General features: G+C 48.6%; 1 protein-coding gene across 4 annotated transcripts in view; it reads left to right on the top strand.

The window, feature by feature from the left end:
- RALGAPB (Ral GTPase activating protein non-catalytic subunit beta) overlaps positions 1-14,861 on the top strand; it is a 70,061-nt gene extending 55,200 nt beyond the window's left edge. For all 4 annotated transcript variants that reach the window (XM_054217985.1, XM_054217984.1, XM_054217987.1 and 1 more), the window contains 6 exons: positions 2,689-2,811; positions 3,558-3,694; positions 4,502-4,610; positions 8,191-8,269; positions 8,828-8,976; positions 10,707-14,861. In XM_054217985.1, coding sequence (XP_054073960.1) covers positions 2,689-2,811; positions 3,558-3,694; positions 4,502-4,610; positions 8,191-8,269; positions 8,828-8,976; positions 10,707-10,900 — 791 coding nt within the window. In that variant the 3' untranslated portion in view covers positions 10,901-14,861. The remainder of the gene's footprint in view (positions 1-2,688; positions 2,812-3,557; positions 3,695-4,501; positions 4,611-8,190; positions 8,270-8,827; positions 8,977-10,706) is intronic.
- Positions 14,862-17,486: the final 2,625 nt, after the last annotated feature.

Below are 17,486 nucleotides of genomic sequence, written 5' to 3'. Positions count from 1 at the left end.
TGTTTGTAGGTCACGGGGGTTGGAGCCCACACACAGCTCATCTGTCCTGCTTAATTCACTCTGCTTTTTTCCAGTCGAGCAGCTCCTCCTCTGGGCTCGTCATATACCACCCTCTCCCCATTCTGTCAACCAAAATGATCCTCAGGATAGTGAATTGCTATCCCAGGGTGGCAAACTGAAGGTCGGGTTAGTTTCTACCTTGAACAACTTAATCAGATTACTTGGCATTCTGGTAGTGTCTGGGTTGTTTTCAGTGTGGTTCATGGTTGCTGCTCCAAGGGCCAGACCTTTTCTTGGTGATTTTTCAGAGCCGCAGCCTTCTGCTGTGGGCGACACAAAGGCATTGAACGTGCTGGTCCAGCTTGTTCCACACCTTTGATCTGGCATTTGCGTCAGGCGCAACACCATTGCTGCTGCGGTTGCTTAAGCAGCGCTCTTGCTCCGCTTCCCTTTCACTGCCTTAGAAACGCTCTTCACCTGTAACTGCGGCCAACTGGAGGCATCTCTATTCATTTGTAGAATAAAACTACAAATGCTAGAAGGCTTGAAATATTTGGGAGAGGCTGAGAGACCAGAGGCATGGCTTTCTCTGAACAAGTCAGGAGAGGTTACAAAATGGGCAGGTCTTGGTTTGATTTTCCTTTGAGGACAGTGAGACTGTGCTTTTCTCAGAGGCAGAGCCCTCTCCCTTCCCTTTGCGGCTGGCTTTGTCAGTACGGCTGTGCGGAATGCAGTGCCCTGAATTAGTGAGGTAACCTGTTTTGCTGTAGGCTTTTTAGCTAGGATTTTTTTCAGCCATTTGCATTAGATCGCAGACCACCAAGTAGTTGGATGAATTCAACAAATTGGGGAAAGAAGGAACAGAGAAAGCATTCCAGGATGGGATGGAGGGAGGGCAGGCTACTTCTAATCTAGTTCTGCTGTTGGAAAAATCCCTAAGTTGAGTTGTACCTTTAGCAAGCAGTGGCTAAAAACCTGAAGCAGTAGATTTAAAGTAGACTTGGATCAAGTCAGAAAGATTGATTACTTTGTTTTCTCCTCCAGTCTTTGCTGTGACTAAAGCTATTTATTTTGTTAAATATACTTGCTCTTTGTGAATGGCTCCGATAATGAAAAACCCATTAGGAGTCTCGCATCCTGGTCTGTACCAGGAATAGCGGCCATCAGGAATGGGGTGGTGATCGTCCTGCTGTACGGGGCACTGGTGAGGCCCCACCTTAAATACTTGTCCAGTTTTGGGCCCCTCACCACAAGAAAGACCTTGAGGTGCTGGAGCATGTCCAGAGAAGGGCAACGGAGCTGGTGAGGGGTCTGGAGCACAAGTCTTGTGAGGAGCGGCTGAGGGAGCTGGGGGTGTTCAGCCTGGAGAAACGGAAGCTGAGGGGAGACCTTGCTGCTCTCTACAACTCCCTGAAAGGAGGGGGTAGAGAGGTGGGGGTCGGCCTCTTGTCCCAGGTAACAGGCGATGGGACAAGAGGAAACGGCCTCAAGTTGCACCAGGGGAGGTTTAGACTGGATATTAGGAAAAATTTCTTAACAGAAAGGGTTGTCAAGCATTGGAACAGGCTGCCCAGGGAAGTGGTTGAGGCACCAACCCTGGAGGTGTTTAAAAGACGTGTAGATGTGGCACTGAAGGATATGGTTTAGTGGTGGACTTGGCGATATTAGGTTAATGTTGGACTTAAAGGTCTTTTCCAACCAATCCAAAGTGGTTCTAGAATAGCTTCCAGTGAGATGTGGTTAAAATAAATTCACAGGCACATGCGCATTTTGTTTCCCTGCACACCCCTAAAAGCAAAGAAGTTCTTAAACAATTGGACTTGGGTTGTGGTGCTGCTCCCTGAGAGCTGTGGACTGGAGATGCAGGAACACTTCCCTGATGGTGAAGCATGGCTCGGAGGCTCCTGTGTGCCTCTGGCCACCTCTCTGTCACCATGCTGATTTTCACTGCTCCGTTGGCTTTGCTGAGCCAGCCATCCCAGGAACCCTTCTGTAAACTGGATCCGAGAAACAATTCAGCTTAAAGTCCTTGCTAGTCTTTCCGGCGGCCGTATGGGGAAGGAAAAAGCGCGGGTTGGTTGTAATTTACTTACAGCCAACTTACCACCAAAGAATTGTTTTCTCTCTGTACTGTGAAGGCCTGACGTACTGGCCAGCTGTGATGAGGGGATAAATGGGGGTTGAGAACGAGGAGCTTTCTTGCATTGGGTTGATTCAAGAGAGCCTTTTTCTGACTCTCCTTGGCAGAAGAAAAGACAGAGGAGAGTCTGTAGAAACTGGCTTGAATTGTAGAATAGTATCAGGCTGAAATGTTAGAATCCTTTGGAAATTTAATGACTAACTGAATGATGTCAGTGAGAGGGAACGGCTAGGAATAGCTGCTGGATGAATTCTTGTGTCTGATGTGCTTGCTAGACAGCTCAGTCTGAGGGAAGTAGGGTAACGCAGCACAGTGGAAATATGTTCAAAATGAATCTTCTCCCAACCCAAAATGCCATTTCCTTCAAGATAACGAAAAAGTTTATTTGAGGATGGTTGTTGGCCTTGAGATTTGACTGTGAAATCATCACATTTTAAAGTGGGAGTTGCATTGTTTCTTCTCATTGTATTTGAAAGCCTTCTCCTGAGGCAGCGTATAAAGAGGTAGAGCTTTCTTTTGTCTCAAGTTTCCTTTTATGTCCATTTCAGATGACCTAATTATTTCAGAAGATGTTGGGGCAAGTATCTTCAATGGGCAGAAGAAGGTGCTGTATTATGCGGATGCCCTGACAGAAATAGCTTTTGTTGTCCCATCACCAGTGGAGTCCCTAAGTAAGATCACTTTGTACGCGCTGTTTACAAAAACAACAGTTTTGGTTAGAGAGCTTTTTCCGCAGCAGAACCTAAATAAGCTACCTAGTAGTGTGTCTAACGAGATCCTTGTCAGAAAGCTACTGATGTTTAAACTACAACATCCTAATCGTTAGACTCCTTCCTGAGGTGGTGTTTGTTCTGCGCCCCTTTCTCTCAGTGTAAGCCTCAATATATGTGAAGGCTTGCCCAGCAGTATTGCTGTTACCTCGGGGGTGTTGGGTTCAGCATATGGTTCACCGTCAACCGGGGATGCTTTTTTATTTTTTCCCCTCTCCCGTCTTGATGACATGCTCCTGCAGCACGTGGAGGAGCATGTGCACAACTGCTGTGTGGGTGAGCAACAGCTTTCATGACATCCTTTGCACACTAAAACCACTGCGCAAAAGTTCCCTGGAGTAAATGGGCCGGGGGGAAACAATAGCCATCGGAAGGAGGAGAGTGTATTCCATAGGAAATGGATGGGACACTTCTAAATCCATAGGGAGTGCTTTAATTGCAATCTGTTTCTGGAATAACTAGCAATTGTCCACTGCTGAATCCTTTTCCTGCTTTTGAACGCTGTGTGGACTTGACTGTAAACCTATGTATGCTTAGTTTCAAAAACCTTACAGCTTTTTTTAGTTTCAAAACCTTACGTATGGTCACAGCTTAAGTTTTTTGGCAGAAGAAAAGACAAAACCCACCTTTCTTCTTCTGGCTTACAGCTGATTCGCTGGAGAGCAATGTCTCTGACCAAGAAAACGACTCCAACATGGATCTGCTGCCAGGAATATTGAAGCAGCAGTCTCTGACACTTGAACTTTTCCCCAATCATACAGACAATCTCAATCCCTCCCAGCGGGTAAGGCAAAACTTGCATTTAAAAATGGCATTCTTCTCTCTTTTCTACTTTTCTTTCCCAAGAAGCACACTGGCAATACTACAGCATTTTTTAATGGTATATGATTTAGTTTCATAGCATTTGGAGCTACTCGTTTGTAGCCGTTAATCTTTAACGTCTGCTTTGGTCCTGCCAGAATTTGCCCCCACAGTAGGAGATCGCAGGATTACATTAAATATCAAACCTAAACATGCTAATTAGTAATACTCTGCATACTGAAGTCTTGAAATGCATGCAGGAAAAAGTATATGCAGTATTCACAACGTAATTCAGACTTGAATCCAAGCTTGGAAGTTTAGGATGGATAGACATGAACACTTTTCCTACCTACCCAGTTTAAAATAGTATGTGTCCGTTGTGTCTGAAGTATCAGATGTGAAGTTGCTTTTGTGTGGTAGCAAAGCAGAAAACCATGAACTGCTGTGAGTTAGCAAAGGATTTACAACTGTAAAGTGAATTCTTGTATAGAATTCACTTCCAAGTGTATATTTAGTTACTGATTTAAGACCTTGGAGAACATTAAGAAAAACTTGAACCAGCCTTTTAAGATTGAGTATGTTAATTTATGTTGAATATAAATATTGTGGAGACCCAGATTACTGTTTCTCAGTGGGTAGTTCCACTGCTGTTGCCCCATCTCGATGGTTGGCAAAAGTTGTACCTGTCTGAGATCTGAAAGACTAAGGAGCAACTGTGGCAATGCTTGTTGGATGCATTACTGGACTCAAGGTGTTTACAAATGCTACTCTTCCCTTGTGTTCAAAACAGCTCAGTCCTACTTCCAGATCCAAGAGGGTGCCTCAGGGCCGGACCATTCCACCGATGGGACCTGAAACCAAAGTGTATGTGGTCTGGGTGGAACGTTATGATGATATAGGTGCGTAGAATTTCTTCTTGTTCACGAAAGTAACAACAGGGCAGGAACCAGAGGAAAAACTCATTCCATTCCTCTACAAAATGCTAAATCCTTGTTAATGTCTGTAGTAGACACTTTTAAGATTCTAAATCAGTTCTTTGGTATTTGAGAGGTGGTCCGTGGGGTGTACGTGAATCAGTGGCATGTAGGTCTGGAGATTATTTTAGCTCTGACAGTACGTGTGAAAAAATTACTTCTGACACCTGCTTCTTCTATGCTTAAGGGATCATCATCCTTCTTGGTTTGATGGTACCTTTGAAACTTTCTGTTGTGTTCTGTCTTGCGTGAGGGCTCATTTATTCTGTGCTCAGGGTGCCTGTTCCATGCTATGCGGTCCAGCTTCCTTTCTGTACCTTTGTTCAGGCAGGGTCTTGTCCCTCATGCAACTTAACGTTTCTTAGTTTGACGTTTCCTCTCTGACTCTGGGTACTGGCTGACCTGGGAGAGACCCAGCTTTGCCCATCCTGTTACAGCTATGGCGTAGACAGCGGTGGGCAGCTGGCTACGAGGCTTGAGGAGTCCTTTGTCCCCAAGAGCTGCTTCTGTGCTGGTTCTAAGCCATGACCTGGCTTTAGCAGTAGGCGAGAGCCTCTCCGTACCGGCCTGGCCCATCAGAGTCTGTAACACTGGCCAGTAATCGATAGTTTATTCTGTCTTTAATTTCTAATCCCGGTTCCCCATCTGGCGGTAAGGGTGGACCTTAATGAAGCCCTTAGCTCCTCCCAGAGGAAAGCAACCGAGAGAATGGGAGCCATCAAGAGGAAACTTCCTGTAAACTGTAGGTGTAAAGTCTCAAGAAGACCACCTTGTCCACAGCATATTCCTCAGAGCTTTACTTGGGATGAGGAGGCAGACATCGAGTTCTGCAGCATCATTTCCTAATTCAGACACTGGCCCAGAGGGTGTTCCCTTAGCTTCAGGAGTTGCTGAGCTGCTTCGGTTCCCAAACTGGTGTTCCTGACCCACTTCTTGGGTGGCAGCTAAAGCCAGCTCGCTGCAGATGCAGCAACGGTGCTACACATGCATGTTTCTGCTTGGCTGCTTTTCATCAGCTGTAGGAATCTCCTAAGGCCCTGGGCCTGAAGATGAAGAAATGACTTTGTGAGCCTCAGTAAGTGTGGCAGTTGGATTTGGTGGGAGGGAGCTCTTAAAAGTGGCTCCTAGCCCAGAGGCTTTGCCTTATGCTCCTTATGTCCTTACATAAGGCTTTTGCCTTATCTTTCTGGTACCTCTTTGAATCTGCACAGTGGTAAAACTGTCACTTTGTAGTCTAGGCTGTCGCCCCTGTGCCACCTGCCTGCCCTCCTCCTTGCTCCGTCTCAAAGTACTTCCACAGCCCTCCATGCTCTCCCTCTGCTAGCTCCAGGTTTTGCGTACATCCCAGCTCATCAGATGGCAAGAGGTGTTTTCAGGCACTGTTCTATCTGAACTGGACTTTTTTGAATCACTCTTAGCATCTCTCTCAGTTCCTACCCCTGAACGAGGTAATGGGAAGTGCTACATCCCCTTCCCTTTTGCAGAAGGCAAAAGCAGGGGCTATGACAATGAAAAACTGCCCACTGTAGGAGAAGACCAGGTTCGAGACCATCTGAGGAACCCGAAGGTGCCTAAGTCCATGGGACCTGATGAAATCCATCCCTGGGTCCCGAGGGAACTGGTGGATGAAGTTGCTAAGCTGCTTTCCGTTATATTTGAAAAGTCCTGGGAGTCTGGTGAAGTTCCCGCTGACTGGAAAAGGGGAAACATAACCCCCATTTTGAGAAAGGGAGAAAAGGAAGACCCGGGGAACTACAGACCGGTCAGTCTCACCGCTGTGCCTGGCAAGATCATGGAGCAGATCCTCCTGGAATCTCTGCTAAGGCACATGGAAAACAAGGCGGTGACTGGTGACAGCCAACATGGCTTCACCAAAGGCAAATCGTGCCTGACAAATTTGGTGGCTTTCTACGATGTTGCCACATTGGTAGATAAGGGGAGAGCAACCGACGTCATCTACCTGGACTTATGCAAAGCGTTTGACACTGTCCCGCACGACATCCTGGTCTCTAAATTGGACGGGCATGGATTTGATGGATGGGTCACTCTGTGGATAAGGAACTGGCTAGATGGCTAGAGGGAAGGGATGCCATCCAGAGGGACCTGGCCAGGCTTGAGAGGTGGGCCTGTGTGAACCTCGTGAAGTCCAACCAGGCCAAGTGCAAGGTCCTGCACCTGGGTCATGGCCATTCCAGGCACAAATACAGGTTGGGTGGAGAATGGCTTGAGAGCAGCCCTGAGGAGAAGGACTTGGGGGTGCTGGTGAACGAGAAGCTCAACATGAGCCGTCAATGTGCGCTCACAGCCCAGAAGGCCAACCGCATCCTGGGCTGCATCAAAAGAAGCGTGGCCAGCAGGGCGAGGGAGGGGATTCTGCCCCTCTGCTCTGCTCTCGTGAGACCCCACCTGGAGTACTGTGTCCAGCTCTGGAGCCCTCAGCACAAGAAGGACATGGACCTGTTGGAAGGGGGCCAGCAGAGGGCCACGGAGATGATCCGAGGGCTGGAGCCCCTCTGCTGTGAGGACAGGCTGAGAGAGCTGGGGGGGTTCAGCCTGGAGAAGAGAAGGCTCCGGGGAGAGCTTAGAGCCCCTTCCAGTCCCTAAAGGGGCTCCAGGAGAGATGGGGAGGGACTCTGGATCAAGGAGGGGAGCCATAGGGTGCGGGGGAGCAGTTTCAAACTGAAGGATGGTAGATTTAGATGAGATACCAGGAAGAAGTTCTTTGCTGTGAGGGTGGTGAGCCCCTGGCCCAGGTTGCCCAGAGAAGCTGTGGCTGCCCCATCCCTGGAGGGGTTCAAGGCCAGGCTGGACGGGGCTTGGGGCAGCCTGGTCTGGTGGGAGGTGTCCCTGCCCAGGGCAGGGGGGTGGAACTAGATGATTTTTAAGGTCCCTTCTAACCCGAACCATTCTATAATTCTCAGAGATCCGATTTCTTACTTCCTCCTGCAACTTCATTATCCGGTCACTTGTTGCCAAGTGCATGGCAGCAGAGTTGTAGGTTATGGTGAGGACCTGCATAGCTTGGGTTTGAGGAATGATACCATATTTGTTGGAGCAGGGCTCAAGGGAACTGTAGATGTGAGCGATGCTACTGTTTGAAATTCCCAGCACTGTTCTTGAGGCAGATTGCTTGTGGACAGGTGACGATGCTGTTGGGTAATACTTTGAAAGCTCTTTTTGCGATTGGAGTACTTCACCTCCTTCCTGCTTTTGCTGTTCGTCTAGAGATTTTGACCTTTGGGATTGAGAGAATTGAGGGTCTGGGACACGCGTTACCCAATCCGTTGAGTGGAGGGTGGCTGAGGTGTGTCTGTGTGCTCTGTGAATGCTTAAGCTTAAAAACAAAGACTTTGCATCACTGAGCAGAGCAAGAACATCCATGGTATAAATGCTTGAGGACTGCATGGTTTCGACTGATGATAAATAATCTTTCTTTGTACAAAAACAAAACAAACCCCAAAACCTGGGGCAGGTAAACTTTATTCAGTGCATCCTCTTCTTACAGAAAACTTCCCCCTCCCTGATCTGGTGTCTGAGACGAGCACTGGTGTGGAAACTACAGCCAATAGTAGTGCTTCCCTAAGGTAAGACTGCTCTTATTTTCGTTATTTGTTTTGATTCTTGTGGACAACAGTTTAGGCCGCGCTTCAGAAGAAGTCATGATGAGATTATTTGCATTCTTAACTTTCACAGGCAACCCCGGAAACTCTAGGCAGTCACGTTAAAAAAGATAGATGAGTTTCCTCGGTGGATTCATTTTTTTTGTTGCAAAAATGAAAGCGCTTTTCATATCACTGCACTTTAAACATAAATTAAGGAACAGAAAATGTGTAGTTTTTATCTTGAGTCTGTGTTTTAGCCTCCCTCCTGATTTACTCCCTTGTGAGGTGGTTAATGCTGCGTGTGTGTTGCGAGGCTTAAAGCCCTGTCAGCAGGACTCAAATTCTGTGGTGGCAGATCGTAGAAAAAGTAGGTTGATGTAACCCTTCTGAAGTCCGGAGGATACACACGGGAGTCCTGCTGGTTTAGCCACAAGACTTTTTTTTAACATTCTTTTAATCTTAAAGTGGTCAGTTTTCATCTATGGATTAATTGAAACAGTGCTATAAAACTGATTTAACAGTTGTGGTTTTTCCCTTAAGATCTGCCATTCCTGAGAAGGAAGTTCCTGTGATCTTCATCCATCCTTTGAACACTGGCTTATTCAGGATAAAACTACAAGGAGCAACTGGGAAATTCAATATGGTTATCCCATTGGTGGACGGAATGATAGTCAGTAGGAGAGCTCTTGGTAAGCTAAAGATTTTTTAGGAACACTCATCTTTTGATATTATTTTTTTATTTAATACTAATAATATATCTGCAGAATACGTGGTCCGGAATCTTTAATTGGAAAAAGTATTGGGCATGACAGAACAAAGTGCCTTTTGCAGCAGCAGTGGCAGCAGGAACAGCAGAGGGAGCAGGTGGTCAGCACTTGGCTGACAGCAGAGCGGGGCTCCACTGCGACTGTAGCGGGAGAGAAGCGAAGGGTTGGAGCTAGTAATGGTGGAAGGAAAAGGTAAACGCCTGTTGTTTAGATAAGAGAGATCAGAAATGCGACCCTAACGTTTGGCGCTGAGAGCCAAGGTGCTGGTGCTCGTCGACTGCCAGCGGGTACTGCTGAATTTTTGGACTGTGCTGGTATGCTGTGTTTGTTCCTTCTGTTTTAGAAGCCAGATAGCAATTAAAATCCACAGCAATTAGGATTTTCTAATGTGTTCAATAAAAATACTTAACCTACTATGCAGGCATGTGTTAACAGGGGTGCGCGTGTGCTGTCTGCTGCCTTCTGTGTTCCTAGCTGCGTTAGTGGATCCGTCTCGGTATCTGTGCTACTATCGCTTCAGCAACTGGAAATCTCGCTCCAATGAGAGCAATTCACAAGACAGCGAAATGAGTAAACAAACATTAGGATACTTGTACGGAACCGTAAAACCAGTGTTGTGGGGTCTGCTGGGGGTGACTTTCGGGTTCTGTTTTTTGCATGCCTTGCGTTAATTCAGTGATGTGGAAATAGAAGCCAAACCGGACCTTTAACTAATGTTTGTGAATTCGGCTGATGACAATGGCTTGTGCTGAGAAGGAATCAGGTGTGTTTTCCTGGAGTCAGGCTGTTTTTTCAGCTGCGTTGGGACTATTAATATAGTGAAATTTGCCTCCTCTCTTAAGTTCAGCAGATGTGGTTTGTGTGCAATCAGGAATCAAGTCCTTTAAATAAGGAAGATGCTGTTTCAGCCTGTGGGAAAGCGCTTGTGTAACAGCAAGGGGGTTAACGGACACTTACTTCATTAGAAGCGTATGAATTTCATTTCAGAATAAAATAGGATAAAGTCCGCTGCCAGCTTTCTCCTCCCTGCCATATACAGTAGTATGAGTGAGGGAGGTAACAACCGTGGCAAAGCAGCGAGGGGAACAGAAACCTGTTCCCAGCCACAACTCATCAAGTCTTTCCTCCTCCCCTCTTCCAAGCAGAAGGTTCTGCAATTCCTACTGGAAAAAAAAGTACTGGTGGGTCCTTCTTTCATCCTGAAGGCATTACCTGGCGCGGCCTCGGGGCCCACCTGAGCTCTGCGTGTCCTCGTGTGCTGTGGCCAGGGGCTGTAGCGCTGTGACTCCTGCATTGGCTGCTCTGGATTCTTTCCCCTTGTGGTCCTGAAGGTGCCTTCGCAGGCAGTTGCTTGGCTCTGGCAAAGCAGAGGAATCTTCCTCCTCCTCCAGCCAGTTTAGAGTGCCACTGACTTAGTCACTTCCTTATTGCTTTTTCACAGTAAAATGTCCTTACGGGCCTGGGGACCATGGTTATGTGTTATCCCTTATATGGTTCTGTTACTGAATGAGAAAAGTTCTTGCTTGGTGGTGCTGAGCGTCTCCCCTGGATTTCTAGATGGGACAGAACCCCAAATTGTCGTTAGCTGTGAAGCCAGCAAAGGGCCGCGGACCCGAATTTGTTTAAACTTGATTCAAATGTTTCTTTTTCAGGTTTCTTAGTGAGGCAGACGGTAATAAATATTTGTCGGAGAAAGAGGCTGGAAAGTGATTCATACAACCCCCCCCACGTCCGCCGAAAACAGAAAATTGCAGACATTGTCAATAAATACCGGAACAGGCAGCTGGAGCCAGAATTTTATACCTCGCTTTTCCAGGAGGTTGGGCTCAAGAACTGCAACCCCTAGGTCATTATCCTTCCAGGACAATTAGATCAGAGCTTGGTGGCTACAGTAATGAAAACAGTTAAACAACAACAAATTTCCTCAGCCCTCTGGAATTCAGGAAATCATATTCTAGCACAAGTCAGCAGATACCATGTGGGAGGAATGAGAAATGAATCCAAAACGCTGCAGTTGGGATATTGACTTAATTCACCTACCCTCAAAAGGTTACTTAATTCCAGTCTTCCTGGATGCTAGCAACGCAATCTCTTCACCCAGTCATCTATTCCAGGCTAATTAGGAGCCGTGTCTCGTTCTGTGAGAGGAAAACAATCCAAACAAAGTCATCTCTGCATATAAGGATGGGGAAAAAAAAGTACAAACGAACCTGCCTTCAGACATCTCGCTACGCCCACGTGTTACAGGAGAAGGGAGCAGGGTCTCTGCTTTGAGGAGAGTCTGTTTCAGAGCATTAACTATCCCTGCAAGAACTTAAAAGATGCTTCCAGCCCCCCTTCAGAGCTCAACAGAAGATCCTTCCGCTTGTAACCAATTTGTGTACCAAAGGCAAGAGGAGGAAGATGGCTTGGAAACATCAGGTCATGAAATTCATAGCCGAGATGCTCTATTTTACAGCTCCCTCCGTGCCTGGGGGTGGGTCCATCTACGTACGAGATCTCTCTCATGCTGACGACAAACTACACCTGCAATTACCTGACTTTCCAACAGAAGTTGTTACTAGATAAGAGCTCTTGGTTATATAAAAACAAGGTTATGACTCTCAGGTCTGTTGCAAAATGTCACATTTAATTTTAGTAGCTTGATTATTTTTTTTTAATATATTTTTTATGCAGTTACTTAATTTATTTTGAAGTGTCTGTATCACCTACTCAACTGTTTCCATAAAAAGCGTAAACATCACTTGCTTTCCTTCCATTGGATTGAAATCTGAGATTCTGGGGCTGCCTCCTGCCCAATATTTATAGCATAAGCAGTTTTTGCAGCTTCTACGACACTTTGCAGAAGCTCCTGTTAAACGGACTAAAACAACTCAAAAAGAAAATTCAAGAATTCTTCTTTTTCCCCATTACCTTGCCATTCCATGAAAGCCCCTTTGGAGTTATAACTTCAGATTGTTTTGAATCCACTGTGCTTTCTCACGCTCGGCAGCGGCGGCGCCCGCTCACCTAGGTCAGAAGTTTTCATTTTCAGACTGGGGATCTCACATGTTCGGGCCTCGAAGGGCGCGCTGGGAGAAGATGTTTACAACTGCAAATTTAATATTTGGAATATAAAAGCTGCAGTGGGCGCTGGCAGCCTCGGGAGCACTTTCAGGCTCCCAGCGCAATCTTGACTTGTGTTGCAGTAATGAATCATCGCTGGCGCTCCCGGGTAGAGGCAGTTTGCGGTCGCTGGCGGCAGCGCGGGTCCTTTTCCTTCCAATGAGCAGGTAACGCGAGAGTATGAGGTGAGCAGAAATTTGGGGAGCTCCTCACGTTATTCCAAAAGTGGTTTTATTAGCTTTTTAATATGCATTGCAGTAATACCTTGCAGTCATTTAATTTTGGTATCTCAGAGTTACCTTTTGCAGCAGCTCTGACCTGGAACAGTCTTAACCGTTTCATTTCAGCTTGCCAAGGACATACCCTGCTCCTGTCTTTTCATGTGGCTTTTCACAAAGAGTTAAACAGGCCCCTAAAAATCCACGTGCAAGGACTTTCAGGATGTCGGCCAAAGGGGTGTCAGGGGACACGTGCTCGTTGCAGGGGGCAAGCACACGAGCCTTTCAACTCGGGAGCTCTGGGTTTTGATCCAGGTGAATCACAAACGGAAAAATGAAACCACACAAAGAAAAGGACTGCAGAAGTAGGCATGGCGGCTGGCCCACGCTTGTGTGGTGCCCAGGTCGCAAATGGCGGGAGGAGCTACAAGGCAGCGCTTGGGTGTGTTGGCAAAGCTGGGAAGGGAAGCTCGGACAGCTTCATTCCTCTGCCAAACTCTTGCCAGAATCAATTTAACGCACGGACACTAAATTTACCCACATTTTGTACGTACCTATTGGAGCTAACTAATGGCCAAACACACTTTAGTCCACCGATTTAAAAGGCATGACCAGTGCATGTGTAACAAATGAACATACTGAGCAATCAAACGTCTGCACATCTTCAATAACGTAACAACAAAACCCGCGCACCGCAGCTGTGTATGTTAGATGCAAAGCCATTGGCTCATGTAGCGATGAGCTGCAAAAGATACTTCTTTCAGACATTGGGGTACGGTCAGTGATGTCAAGATGTGTGCACTTGGGGGAAACCCTGGGTATTTTCCACATAGTCCAAGATAACCAAATGGACTGCCTGGAAATTTACTTTTTAAAAAGGCCTGTGCTTGGCTGAAGAATGGCCTTGGGTCTGTTCCCTTGTTCGTCTAAAACACGGGTACGGCACCCCCTTGGGCAGTTAACAACCGTGAAAGCAATGCAACTTCTCAGAAGTCTTGAAAGAAGGTAACTTTTGCGCGCATTGGTGCCGCCGGTCCCACCGCCGGGGCAGTGGGCATTTGTATCCTGCTTAATTAGATTTGTGACACCAGATGGTTAACGTTACGCACTAGTGGTATGACCTGGCCGTAAGCATAGGGGTTTGCTATCTGGAAAGGTGAATCTTCAAGAGCGTTGCAATTTAGTATTAAGAAAAAAAAAGTCGCAATTACAGAAACGTGTTGCCATCCCCCATCCCCCTTGGTTTGGATGCTGGTCGCAGCAGCGAGTGCCCCTGGCAGACCTGTGCCGCTGGAGGGTGTCTGCAAGGAGTGTCCCTCCTTCCCCTGCGCGCGGAGAGGTCTCTGACTTCGTAATAAAACGTTAAACACCCGTTTGGGAAGGGAATCCTTGTCTTGGCGAAGTCAGTGGCCAAGCTCCAATGGCTTCAGCTCGTCCAGGGTACAGCCTTGAGCTGGTTTCCCCAGAAGGGTTAGGGCAAGCGATACTTGTTTCAGTTGTGATTGCAGAACACGTTAGTCAAGAATCCAGATTCTTTTTTTCATGCCAAACTGCTGTATTGAGTTTTCAACTTGTTGACCACTTGCTTCGTGCAGAGCGAGCCCTTGGCCTGGATGCCGCGGGCGCCGTAGCGCTGCAAACGTGGTGTGGTAACTAAACCGAGACTTTCTCTTTTCATAAGACCTTTCTGTTTGGGTTCATTATTCCGCTTTAAATGATGGCATCCTTTCAACAGTGCGGAAAGAGGGGGGACCATTGTCACCTTGTTAAACACAGTGTTGAAATTTCAGAGATTTTAGTACCTTAATAAAGACTCTTTTAAAGAAAAGCATTTTTCTTGAAGGTACTTTTAAAAAAAGGCATTACAACCCCACAGCAAACAGATGGGAAGGACGGTGCCTGTGGACACGGAGGTGGCTCTGTGGAGAGCAGCGTGTGCAGGAGGCCGTGGGGAAGAGCCGCCCCTCGCTGCTGGGCCGGCGCTGCCCGCTCCAGAGGTGACCGCGTTTCTTTCCTGCGAGGTTCTGCGTGCCCAGAAAGACAAGAGAACGAAATCTCAATCTAACACAAATTTGATGTGGTTTAATGATTGTGTAATTGAGTGATGTCTTTGAAGGCAAACACAGACCTTTTTCCACATGGATTTTCAGCAGGAGCAATGAGAAATGAGAATGCCAGGTACCATGTGCTTCAAATCATATACGATTTGTATGAATTTCTGTATGTTGCCAAGACATGATCTTTTTGTTCTTACTGTATTTTTCTGTAAATATTCCTGGCGCTAAGTTGTAAAGTAAAGGCAGAATGTAAATACGAAGATGTGAACTATGTTCCCTTGTCTCTAGTACTTTATCTCTTATTTGTTTAGGGAAGGCACACAAAGGCTTGTTTGTATTTATGCCAATTCTTTGTCCAGGAGAAACACATCAAATATTGAATGTAACACAATTAGTCCAATAAATTTTAAAGATTCTTATCTAGTAACTTTGCAGTTGTCCATTTTTAATATCTTTTTCCAGTGCCTTTGGTTGAAACTATCGGCCGATAGAGATGTTTCCCAGAGGAACAGCAGACGGATGTAGTAAAATTGCGCACGCTGTGCCACGCAGCAGCTGTCGTAGCTCCACCAGCTTACGTTTAAGGAAATCACGTCGCATCTCGACAGTGTGGGGAATGAAAACTTGGAAACGCAGCTGTTAAAGGGAGACCCGGTGCTCCTGCAATGCAGATGTTCTCCGGAGGCTCGGGCGCGGGCACGTGGCTCTGCTGACACCCTGGGGCAGCTGCTGCCGTGGGGCCTGTGGCTAAAATGCAGCGCGGAGTCCCACCGGCGTTGGAGACGGCTCTTACCGCGGTGTCAATCGAGGATAAAGAATTTAACTTCTCTCTGTTGTGTGGATTAGGCGCAGAGCTGGGCAGCAGCCCAGGAGGGTCCCGTCTCCCAAAAGGCCACGCACGCGGCCGGCGCTGGGGAGTGAGGAGAGAGCTCCAGGAGAGCCGCGGCGGAGGTGGGGTTCACCAGTGCCCCTCCAGTCCCTGAGCAGTGAGCCAAACCACCCTCTGACCAACTCCAAGCTCCCAGGGAGGTGACAGGCTCTTGCTGCGGGTTATTGCAGAAGGCAGCATCTCTTGCTGCAGATGCTGCCTTCTGGACGTCAGCCTTTTGTCCCACACGTCGACTTACCTGAGGGCTGGAACAAAAACGCTGAACTGACCGTTCCAGAAGCCTCAACCAGGCCAACGTGAATGCTGGTTTTCCTGCCGGCTCCCTTTTCCATAGCTTCAGCGGGGGCTGCCCGCCTGAGCTCCTCACCGCCTTGCTCCCAGGGAAGGGCAGGGCAGGTCCCACACCAACCTCTGAATAATCACAGGAACGGGTGATAATTTTTCTCTGCGGTCCCAAAACACGGGGCCAGCGGCAGAGGGGGCTTTGCGGGGTTGAGTTTGGAGGCCCGATGCTTTCTCCTTCCCTACAAAGGAGGCAAAAGGCAGGTGGCAGAGTGGTCCATCCCTCTCCAGGGGCTGGGAACCCTGGGCTGTCCTTGCCACGCGTCCTGCCCACAGCTGGGGGCTTCTCACTCCCTACAGCCTTCTTCCTGTCACTTTCCCAGTGGCTTTTCCCCAATTTTCATTTTGCAGAGCGCAGTTTCTGGCCATGCTTCAGCCGCGCGGGGGGGCTGCTCTTCAGCTCGCATCTGCTTCTCCCCAGAAATCCTTTCCTTTGCGGTGGTTCTCATAACACAGGTTTTTCAGCCCAAAGTGGACAAGCTCTTTGTCCCTGCGTAAATGAACTAGCCCTTGGCTGCGCTGAGGTGAAGGTAGTGTGGTGGCAGGTCACCAGAACTGGCCAAAATCCTTCCTGCCACATGCTGCCCCTGCGGTGCCTTGGACTCCACCAGCACTTCTCACCCCGAGCCACTGCCAGGCCCCCTCTTTTTTTCCTCCAGTTTATTGATAAATTTGCTGGTAGCCTTGGGCTGGGCATGGGCTGCGTCGCCCCACCCTGGGCCGTGCTGGCAAGCGCGGGGATGCCGGCGGCTTCGGAGCCTGACCCTGAGCTACAGCAGCCTCCGGACCCTCCCGCGGGGAGCTGCAGGTCTGCCAGCGCGCTGGCCCAAGCGCTGCTGGTGGGAGCGGGATGGCACCCCCCGGTTCCTCGGCCCCATCCTGCAGAGCAGCCCGAGGGATGGCTCGGGGGGAGCTGATGGCAGGAACAGGGGCTGGTCGGGGGGCTGAGGGCACCCTCCCAGCCCAGGGCCCTGGGGAGGAGGGGTGATGTGCAGGGACCGGCCACTGCTGAGCTGTTTGGGAGGCTGGAAAGCTCATTTAAGGGCTTTGCGTCGAAAGCGCCTTTTCATCGGCAAAGCCCGTGGAAACGGGCGGCGTTTGGTGTGCAGGGGGCTGTGTGTGCGCGGGGGTGACCAGACTTCAGCTTCAAGCAAGCCCAGGAGCTCAAGGGCAACTCAGGCGTCCCCAACTGCTGCCTGGCTTCCTCGGGGCACGAGAGCCCAGCCAGGACCAGCACCACGCAGCTCTTTGGGTGGCCGTTCTTTTATTAAAGCTCCTCCCATGCAGCGATGGCGTTTGACGCCGAGGCAGCGAAGAGAGTCGTGGAACGGCTGCCGTGCACCAGGGCAGCATTTTGGAGGCACCAGCAGGCCATTGCTGTAAAAAACAGGAGTGACAAATCCAGGGATGCAGGCGGGAGCGGCCACAGTGTGGAGCACCCCAGGGACAGTCAGCCTCAGCCTCCACCGTGGCCGGGAATCAGAATCAATTTCTCATTTGCTGTTAATTGCGGGGAGCCGCTCTGTGGGGCACGCAGCCGCCGGCAGCCGCTCCGTGCCCCGTATCCTGCCCAGCCCTGGCGAGTGGAGGGGCCGGGAGCTTTGCCATGGAGGATGCAGAAGAGACATCTCGTCCCCAGCACCCTCCGCCATCCTCTTCGTCAGCTCAATGCCTATAAACTTCCCGGAGGACGCAGGAGAAACATCGCACGCTGACGCCCAATACGCCTATTTTCCTCGCTGCAGCATGGCTAATTCTGACCACAAATGGAGCCAAATTGCATTACAAATAATTTTCCAGGGTGAAATGTAATTTAGTTAC

The sequence above is a fragment of the Rissa tridactyla genome, chromosome 12, assembly GCF_028500815.1.
Source record: "Rissa tridactyla isolate bRisTri1 chromosome 12, bRisTri1.patW.cur.20221130, whole genome shotgun sequence".
Classification (NCBI taxonomy): domain Eukaryota; kingdom Metazoa; phylum Chordata; class Aves; order Charadriiformes; family Laridae; genus Rissa; species Rissa tridactyla.
The sequence above is the reverse complement of the archived record's forward strand: the minus strand, read 5'-3'. Positions and strand labels throughout refer to the sequence as shown.